This window comes from Ranitomeya variabilis, chromosome 3 (assembly GCF_051348905.1).
Source record: "Ranitomeya variabilis isolate aRanVar5 chromosome 3, aRanVar5.hap1, whole genome shotgun sequence".
NCBI lineage: Eukaryota > Metazoa > Chordata > Amphibia > Anura > Dendrobatidae > Ranitomeya > Ranitomeya variabilis.
The window spans coordinates 74,885,598-74,896,571 of record NC_135234.1 but is presented as its reverse complement, the minus strand read 5'-3'; the positions used below and the strand labels follow the sequence as shown (position 1 = coordinate 74,896,571).

Sequence of the window (10,974 nt, the reverse complement as noted above, 5' to 3'; positions counted from 1 at the left end):
GGGGGCTTATCTACGGCATTCCAGAATGCTGTAGATAAGCCCCTGACGCCAGTGGGCTTAGCTCACCTTCGATTTTGGGGGTGACAGGTTCCCTTTAATGGTTGTCTGAGGGATGTTCTGCCACTCTGAATGCAGTTGGGTAAATCATCAAGATCCTCTGCTGGCGGCTCCCTATGTAATTGCTGACCGCTGCTGTCCTAGATGAGCTTGACGGGAGACAAGTCCAGACACGCTGCAGCCGCGGTAGGAGGTATTGTTATCTATAAATATTCCAAAATGGTCCTGGTAACTGCTGCAGCTCATCATGCACAAATCCTGACCTCGCAGCGCTCCACTGCTGGGAAAGGATATGAGACTAAGACAACGGCGACATAAAACTATTACGGTATTATTTTCTTGCAAAGTTGTGAAGTTTTTCACATAATTTAAAATATAACAAATCTGTCTACAAGTCTGCCATGACAGCAGTGATCTGGAGAACCGCGCGGCCGAAGCAAATCTCCCCCACAATACGAGGCTGAAGTTGGTTTCTCGTTCTTCAGTTTCTTATTCGGCTATTTTTTCTTTTCTGTTTCTTACAGGTTTAACAACAAAAAATAATAAACACACAATGCAGCGAGGAGCCCCGATGTGAATACACTTAAAAACAGCTACAAAAATTATAAGGCTATGTGCACACGTTGCAGATTTCCCGCAGAACTGCAGCGGATTTTTCTGCGCAGAAAAGGTGCAGTTCCGCACTGTGATTTACAGTACAATGTAAATCAATGGTAAAAAAAAAAAGCTGTGCAGATGGTGCAGAAAAATCAGTTCGGAATTGCTGCAGATTTAAAAGAACTTAGTGCATGTCACTTCTTTTGTTTCTGCACCCCTCCATGACAAAAATTCGCAAAAGTAAAATCTGCACAAAAACCGCAACAAAAACGCACAAAAACTGCACCTGCGGATTCAGCCAGGAGATGCAGATTTAGTGCAGAAAATTCTGCACCACATTTCCTACGTGTGCACATAGCCTAAAACGGGCACAAAAATGGGCATCAATGTGGGCACCGGACCTAGGTTTGATGTGGGGCGCCCTGTTCTATATGTCTGCAGTGTGAGATCAGTGGCCCAAAGTCATTTAACCCTTTCATTGACGCCCTTCGGTGCCCACTTTGATGCCCATTCCTGTGCAAGTTTTATCATTTTTGTAGCCGTTTTTAAGTGTATTCACATCGGGGCTCCTCGCTGCAGCGCATGTTATTATTGTGATGATTATTTTTTGTTGTTAAACCTGTAAGAAACAGAAAAAAAATAGCCGAATAGGAAATTGACCAATAAGAAACCAACTTCAGCCTCGTCCGAACAATGAAAGCCGTAAAAGCTGAATCCAATTAAAAGCAATCCCCCCCCCCCCCAAAAAAAAAAAAAAAAACTAAAAAAAAGCCCAAAACCTCAGACTTAGGGAAATAAATAAGAGTTATGGCTTTTTTAGTGAAGGCAAAAAAAAAGAAAAACCACCTTCATGAAGGGGTTAACGGCCCCGGTAATGGGGGGGGGGGGGCGACAAACAGTTTCCAGTTCTGATAATGCCGGTGTCCGGCTGCGGTCAGGGCATGCTGGGAGTTGTAGTTACACTGTATCGGTAAGCTGCGGCCCCCGTGTGTACAGTGCGGGCAGGGGGCAGCGTCACGTCGCACAACGCCCCGAGCCTTAGCTCTCCGTCCACTCTGTCGCCTGCCGGATGCACGCTGTGACGTCATGACGCGGGGGCTCGGGGCGGCGTGACGCGCGGCTTCAGCGTCAGAGGAGTCGGGGCCGCGGTGCTGCGCTGTTCAGGGTACGTGCCCGGTTTTCCGCTCTGTAGTGTCACTATGGCGGCGGGAGCGGCTGTGTACGGAGCACATGTACGTGTGCTCGGTGCTGCCCTGTGAGGGCTGCTCCCCGGGGGTCTCCATACAGTTGGGTGACCGCCCCCTAGTGGCAGCCTCCAGCTAATGGCAGCAGGTGAATAGCATTTTATAGCGGTTTTCCACTTTGCACCATCTGTGCCCACAGGTGCATCTCCCCCCGTGACCTTAGTGGGGTCTCCTGGGGGTCTCCGCTTCTGTTGCTGCTTTAAGGCTGTGTTCACACTACGTTTTACCCTACGTTCAGTGTCTCCATTATGGGGTGTATGTGTCGCCGGAGCCATAGACTACAGTGCTGCAGACGGAGTCACTGCGCGCTTCATTTTCAGCCTTATACAATGAAAATGTAGCTGACTGCATCAATTAGGCATATACAGCTGATAATGACGCACGAGCGGACACACCGACAACGTCTGCGTCGTTGGCCGACTGACCCCAGCCATATCACGTCACCGGAGCTGTGCTACTTAACTTTGTAGCTGAGCAGTTCCAGCCGACACCGGTCAGACATTGACGCCCTGTCCTAAGGATTGGCCATCAATATTAAAGTCCCGGACAACCCCTTTAATAAATGTATTCAAAGCTTTGTACCACTCAAATAGGCAATATATAAATCAAAAAAATGTTTCAATGTTTTTTTCATACCCCCCCTGGAGCTCATGCCTCCTGGTCTTGCTCCTTGAAACTTGACAAGTGAAAAGAAAAGTTGCCATTTTTCTTTTGCACACGGTTGTATCACGTCACACAGCGATTACGGCGGTGACTGTGTTATTATCTATTTGCTTTTACACCGGGTGCTCAGATCATTAGTAAAATTGCAAATATGACACCGTGAAATGTCACAAAAAACTGTGTGTGAGCATAGCCTAAGGCTACGTTCACACGATCCGGATTTTGATCCGGATCCGTAGCGGATTTTCAGCTGCGGATCCGGATCAGTTTTCCATGTTGGTTACAGTACAATGTAACCCAATGGAAAACCAAAACCGCTGTGCTAACGATCCGTTTTTCCGCTGGAAAATCCGCGCGGATTTTCCAGCGGAAAAAAGAAGTAGCATGTCAATTCTTTCAGCGGATTCCGCACTGGTTTTCCAGCAGCTCCAATAGGAAACTGCTATTGGAAACCCGCAGTGGAAAACGCTGAAGAAAAAGGATCAGAAAACGCAGCTCAAATTCACTGCGGAATTTAGCTGCCGTTTTCCAAAAACGGGCAGGAAAAAAAAAGGATGTAAATCCTGATCGTGTGAACGTAGCCTAAGTCAGCGGGTCCGCCTGTGCCTCCAGATAGCGGAGCAGAGCTGGACCTGCCGCAGTTGACATGCGCCAGCTTGGTGCGGGAGGTGGATTAGACGGATGCACGCTGCAATTCTTGTTCAGATGAGCCATTGGTCCTTATAAGAAAAAATCGCCCATGTTCACAGGCGCATACTGGTTGTTATTGGATCATGTGCACACACACAACACACTGACCAATTGGTATTCATCTAAATCAGCTCTTGGGTAGGACCTGGATCTGAACCTTGGCACATCTGCACATTAGTGATGAGTGAGCGCGCACAGGTACGGTATTATTATTAGCATGTGCGAATGCTAATGTAGCATCTTCGGCGTGGCTGTTCGACAACCACAACACATGCAGGGATTACCGTATTTTGCAGATTATAAAACGCACCCAAAATTTTGAGGAGAACAATAGGAAAAATAAATCTTTTTTTTTTAATAAAATGGTTTAGCTTGCAAAAAAGCCTGAGAGGAGACTTAATATCTGTCTACAAATATCTCAAGGGCTGTCACATTGTAGAAGGATCATCTTTATTCTCATTTGCACAAGGAAAGCCTAGAAGCAATGGGAAGAAACTGAATGGGAGGAGACACAGATTAGATATTAGAAAAAACTTTTTGACAGTGAGGGTGATCAATGAGTGGAACAGGCTGCCACGAGAGGTGGTGCGTTCTCTTTCAATGGAAGTCTTCAAACAGAGGCTGGACAGACATCTGTCTGAGATGGTTTAGAGAATCCTGCATTGGGCAGGGGGTCGGACGAGATGACCCAGGAAGTCCCTTCCAACTCTACCATGCTATAATTCTATTTTGGTGCTTCTTATAATCCCTGCACCTTATTGCTTACATGGGGTGGTGGCTGCGGTGAAGCAGGGTTGCTCCTGGAACAGCGCTGAGATCTCATCTCCCGAGATCTTGGTGCCGAGATCTCCTTCTGCGCATGCACTGCCCCCAGCAGCCATTTTCCCGGAGTCCACCACATAGGAAACCATGCAACTGCGGGGGCTCTGGGCTTTCACAAAATGTTGGCAGAGCCTCCGAACACCCGCAGCTGCACGCCGCGCATCTGAACACCCCCTCATCCCAGCCTGTGGCCGGCAGGAATGCTCCGCTCTTGCCTCCTCCAGCAGCGACTCTGGGACCCTGCTCCACCGCCGCCAGTAAGATATAGCCGTATTGTAAGACACCAATTTTCCCCAAAAATTTTTGGGAAAAAAGTGCATCTTATATACAGTACCTGTTGGACAATCCTTGCATGTGTTGCGGCTGTCGCATAGCCACATGACATGCAGCTGCGAGGACTCGGACATAGTATCCGAGCACACCGAGCATGCTCGCTCATCATTAACGCACACATCTCTAAGGCAAGGATTCTTGACCCCCATCCCTTTGGGGTTTTTTTTAGAACTTCAATTGAAATGAGTGGAGGAATTTGCGGAGTGAGTGATAGAAGTGAATATAGACACACACGCGCGCTCAGCCACCTCCAGCGATGCCCACAGTGGGAGAAGTGTACAAAGTGAGTGGAGCCGCACATTTCCTCCTTCTTTTGCTGCTGTTGATTTGCCCGGACATACTGTAACTCTGATCTTCCTCTTCTTGTCCTGGAGTTGCACTTTGCAGGGTCTTTCGCAATCTGCTTATGAACTGCCAGTCTGACAGAGAAGTGTGAAATCATAGCTGTGACCCCCACTCTTCCTGAGAACTTCTCCTGGTGACTAATGTCATTTGTTGATGAGAATAGTTTTTTTTCACACATACAGTAAAATACATTGTTTTTCGCTCTCACGTTATTACATGTGGATCGTCGTCTTCTGGCTGGAACTGCATTACTAGTGTAAATTGGGCCTTTGTGTGCCAGGGTTCGCTCCGGGAATATGACCATGAGCACAGGACACGGACAGAACATTGCATGTGTGCCAGCTGTGGGGTGACTGGTGCCAAATTTGTCATGCGATGGCGAGCATTGTGCTAAATTTGCTAATTTTGGTTACAATGATGCCCCCCCCCCAAAAAAATGACACAGGGTCCTCTTATATTTAATAACCAGCAGAGGCTGATGTGACTGTTTTCAAAGATAGCAGGCTCTGTTGTCACTGCAGCTCAGCGCACACTGCAGGAGTGATTACACGCTACTTTCGGTGTGTCAACAGCTGCGGGGTAGAGCAGTCACGTCAGCTGATGTGACTGCTGTAGAAGTCATCTGAACTTTCGCAGGATATTGTGGATTACGGTGGATAGATGTGGGATATGGTGGTTTATTTTTCTCTTTTCCAGGTGAAATGGGCATCGGGGATTAGGCGTTAAGATGTGTATATGATTTTTTTTTTTTTTGATATTTTTTAATAGGAGACAAAGGGCTTCAGAGGTTAGGAGTAAAGTGAGTATACTGTGTTTTTTATTTTTATGTCAATATTTATGTCTGCTTTTTTTTTTTTTTTTCTTACTTTTAGCACAGACACTGGCTGATGACTACGCCCATCAGCCTCCGCCTCATCCCACTGTAATCAGTGACAGCAGGCGTCGGCTGATGGGAGTAGTAGTCTTTCATCAGCTAACGCCTGCTGACCCAGTAAGCTTGATAAAGGATATCTAGTGATGGAGTAATAAAATTATTACATGTATATTTAAAAAGGTGTTACAAGTATTGATTTTTTTTTTTATTTGGTATTGAACATATATAATTAGGATGAGACTGTATTTAGAAAATCACGCAAAGAAATATGATCCTTCGAAGATCCCAACTTGAATCCCTGAACAAATGTAACCAAGAATATAAGTAACACATATACATTTTTTTTAAAAAAATTAATCGCCCATCAAAATTTAGAATCTTACTCCTCAAAAACAAAATATCAACAAACATGTACTTGTGACATATCAAATTAAGGCCTGTGCAATTCTGACCGTCTCTTTATTTTAATTCTAACCGGAGATATGATAAAAAATGTAAGGTCATACAAGCCCAAAATTCAGTCTTTTTCAAAACTTTAGAAATCTGTAAGAAATTACCTAACAAAGATACAAATTTTAAACTTATTATTTTTAATTCACTAAAGTATCACTTCAAAAAAACTCCACAGAAAATAAATATCCTAAGATGTCAGGTAAAATATAATATATATTCAGATTTGTATCACTTGAAATGGAATGACATGGAATAGAAACAGTGTGGGAAATGCCCCCTATTGTAATTTAAACGTCCATCAAGCTGTGTTCTCGCTATCTCCTGTATATAATCCCTCCCAAGTTATCGTTGAGTAAAATGTTTATTTTTGACTGGTGGTCTCCCTAATTGAACCAGGACCTGGCCATCGAAGACCATTGCGGTCTGAAAGGGCGTAGCGCCCCCACAGCACAAGTCCACACACCCAGCAAGGACCCCCACCTTCATGTAACGTGCCGGGGCGCAAGAGACGAGGATCTTGCCCTCGGCTATCGCTCTGCGCCACGTTACACATACGAGAACCAATAATGAGACGAGAGACTCAGTGTGACCTTCTGGTTGTTATCGATGTCCGGCTAATACCTGGTAGGGTAGGCTTACATTTGCCCTGGGGGTGCCCACTGTTCTCCGCACTAGATCTAGCCATGCTGGATACCCTTATAGGCTTTTCAATGTTAATAGGAAATAATTTTTTGTTTTTTTCCATGGTGTTTACCTCTAATGATGTTGACAGCCGCGTCTCCTACCCGTACATCCGGCTGTGTCACTGTGTGTTGGGTGAAAGATTTTTACGAAATGTCTATGGCCAGAAATGTTGTGTAGCTGCTTATAGTGTATTTAAAGTACAATTACCTAACTCTTTCGTGCCTCAGTTCCTATTGTAAGCTAAACTGTTAGTATGAAGCAATGGTCGTATTATTGTTGGAAACTCTGGCCAAGACTTGGGAAACATCATGTCTGCGGGATTCAGTAGGAGGGTGTTTGCTTTGTGGTATGACATGAAGAAGACCTGTTCTCTCCGGACATGTATTAGTACACAAGGCCGCGGACTCGAAAAGTTAAGGGTCAAGTTCAGACTCATCTAATATATGAAGCTGAATGTGTGTATGTGTGTATGTATGTATGTATGTGTGTGTGTATGTCCGGGATTGGCATCTGAACCGTCGCACCTACAGCCACAAAATTTTGCACAGTCACACGTCTGGACCCCGAGAGCGTCATAGGCTATGTTGTGAGGTGAAATTTTAACCCCGCGCTTTCCAATTCACCAAACAATTTTGCCCCTATCTACATAATGGGGAAAAAATGAAAGGAAAAGTGTTGGAGGCAAATTAACAGCTGCCAGATGTGAACAAGGGGGACTTAAAGAATGAGAGCGATGGCGCCAAAGAGTATATACTGTACAGTTGCTAAGGTGGGGCCCCGACATGGGAGAATCACCACACCACCACGGGGATATGAACACACACACAAAATGCGCCACACACTACCACATTCTCGAACACATATACCACCCTCAGCGCACATTTCACCACACATACACCAACCTCGCCACATAAAAGTCGAAACACAAAAGTCGCCGCTCAAAACTCGCAACGCGCAAAACTCTCCACATGCAAAACTCGCCACACGTGCAAAACTCACCTCATGGAAAACTCGCCACACGCAAAACTGGCACACGCAGAAAAATTGCCACATGCACAAAAGTTGCAACACATGCAAAAGTTGCCTCACACAAAACTTGCATATACTCAAAAGGCACCACACATAAAACTCGCCACGCGCAAAACTCGCCATGCGCAAAACTTGCTGCACACAACTTGCTACACTAACCTGTCACATGCAACTCGACACAAAAAGTTGCTACACGCATGTCGCCACACAAAACTCATCTCACAAAAGTCGCTACATGCATGTCGCCACACGCAACTCAACACACACAACTTGACACACGAAACTCGCCCTAAAACACACACAAGTCTGGTATTATCCTTCAAAAATAAAAATCTGATTAATAAGCTGACAAACTACAAGAGCAACAAATGTACCATATAGGAATCCGGCAGCTGTCAGTCACATGACCTGTCTATTATGTGTATGTGTGAGCTAATATATACTGCCAGGGGGTGGGCTTACTGTTGGCTGGGGATTTATCAGGCTGCCAATTTAGCTTACAAATACTGAGGTAAAAATACTGACCAAATAACGTGTGAACGAGGTCTAATACAGGAGGAGATGACATACAGATATATACTATATACAGGAGGAGATGACACACAGGTATATACTATTTACAGGGGAGATGACACACAGGTATATACTATATACAGGAGGAGATGACACACAGATATATACTATATACAGGAGAGATGACACACAGGTATATACTATATAGAGGAGGAGATGACATACAGGTACATACTACATACAGGAGGAGATGACATACAGGAATATACTATATACAGGAGGAGATGACACACAGGTATATACTATATACAGGAGCAGATTACCTACAGGTATATAGTATATACAGGAGGAGATGACATACAGGTATATGCTATGTATAGGAGGAGATGACATACAGGTATATACTATATACAGGAGGAGATGACACACAGATATATACTATATATAGGTGAGATGACACACAGGTATATACTATATACAGGAGATTACATACAGGTATATCTAATATATAAAGCTGAATGTGTGTGTGTGTGTATGTATGTATGTATGTATGTATGTCCGGGATTGGCATCTGAACCGTAGCAGCTACAGCCACAAAATTTTGCACAGTCACACGTCTGGACCCCGAGAGCGTCATAGGCTATGTTGTGAGGTGAAATTTTAACCCCGCGCTTTCCAATTCACCAAACAATTTTGCCCCTATCTACATAATGGGGAAAAAGTGAAAGGAAAAGTGTTGGAGGCGTCGCAGCTACAGGCACAAAATTTTGCACAGTCACACGTCTGGACCCTGAGAGCGTCAAAGCTATATTGTGAGGTGAAATTTTAACCCCGCGCTTTCCAAGTCACCAAACAATTTTGCCCCTATCTACATAATGGGGAAAAAATGAAAGGAAAAGTGTTGGAGGCAAATTAACAGCTGCCAGATGTGAACAAGGGGGACTTAAAGAATGACAGCGATGGCACCAAAGAGTATATACTGTACAGTTGCTAAGGTGGGGCCCCAACATGGGATAATCACACCACCACGGGGATATGAACACACACACAAAATGCGCCACACACTACCACGTGCTCGAACACATATACCACCCTCAGTGCACATTTCACCACACATACACCAACCTCGCCACATAAAAGTAGAAACACAAAAGTCGCCGCTCAAAACTCGCCACGCGCAAAACTCTCCACATGCAAAACTCGCCACACGTGCAAAACTCGCCACACGCAAAACTTGCACACGCAGAAAAATTGCCACACGCAGAAAAATTGCCACATGCACAAAAGTTGCAACACATGCAAAAGTTGCCTCACACAAAACTTGCACATACTCAAAAGGCACCACACATAAAACTCGCCACGCGCAAAACTCGCCATGCGCAAAACTTGCTGCACACAACTTGCTACACTAACCTGTCACATGCAACTCGACACACAAAAAGTTGCTACACGCATGTCGCCACACAAAACTCATCTCACAAAAGTCCCTACATGCATGTCGCCACACGCAACTCAACACACACAACTTGACACACGAAACTCGCCCTAAAACACACACAAGTCTGGTATCCTTCAAAAATAAAAATCTGATTAATAAGCAGACAAACTACAAGAGCAACAAATGTACCATATAGGAATCCGGCAGCTGTCAGTCACATGACCAGTCTATTATGTATATGTGTGAGCTAATATATACTGCCAGGGGGTGGGCTTACTGTTGGCTGGGGATTTATCAGGCTGCCATTTTAGCTTACAAATACTGAGGTAAAAATACTGACCAAATAACGTGTGAACGAGGGCTAATACAGGAGGAGATGGCATACAGCTATATACTATATACAGGAGATGACACACAGGTATATACTATTTACAGGGGAGATGACACACAGGTATATACTATATACAGGAGGAGATGACACACAGATATATACTATATACAGGAGAGATGACACACAGGTATATACTATATAGAGGAGGAGATGACATACAGGTACATACTACATACAGGAGGAGATGACATACAGGTATATACTATATACAGGAGGAGATGACACACAGGTATATACTATATACAGGAGCAGATTACCTACAGGTATATAGTATATACAGGAGGAGATGACACAGGTATATGCTATGTATAGGAGGAGATGACATACAGGTATATACTATATACAGGAGATGACACACAGATATATACTATATATAGGTGAGATGACACACAGGTATATACTATATACAGGAGATTACATACAGGTATATCTAATATATAAAGCTGAATGTGTGTATGTATGTATGTGTGTATGTCCGGGATTGGCATCTGTACCGTCGCAGCTACAGCCACAAAATTTTGCACAGTCACACGTCTGGACCCCGAGAGCGTCATAGGCTATGTTGTGAGGTGAAATTTTAACCCCGCGCGTTCCAATTCACCAAACAATTTTGCTCCTATCTACATAATGGGGAAAAAGTGAAGGGAAAAGTGTTGGAGGAAAATTGACAGCTGCCAGATGTGAACAATGAGGACTTAAAGAATGAGAGCGATGGCGACAAAGAGTATATACCGTACAGTTGCTAAGGTGGGGCCCCGACATGGGATACTCACCACACACGGGGATATGAACACAAACACAAAATGCGCCACACACTACCACGTGCTTGAACACATATACC

At 44.6% G+C, this 10,974-nt stretch overlaps 1 protein-coding gene across 11 annotated transcripts in view; it reads left to right on the top strand.

Moving 5' to 3' along the window:
- The first annotated feature begins 1,695 nt into the window (after positions 1–1,695).
- AP1S2 (adaptor related protein complex 1 subunit sigma 2) overlaps positions 1,696–10,974 on the top strand; it is a 90,237-nt gene continuing 80,958 nt past the window's right edge. For 4 of the 11 annotated variants that reach the window (XM_077294193.1, XM_077294194.1, XM_077294196.1 and 1 more), the window contains exon 1: positions 4,666–4,689. Coding sequence is in view for 1 of the 11 variants with exons in the window: in XM_077294189.1 (XP_077150304.1) it covers positions 4,663–4,689 (27 nt within the window). In the remaining 10 variants the exon portion in view is untranslated. Of the gene's footprint in view, positions 1,987–4,586; positions 4,690–10,974 lie in introns of those variants that run through there. The other 7 variants (XM_077294201.1, XM_077294202.1, XM_077294191.1 and 4 more) reach the window with 6 other exon arrangements.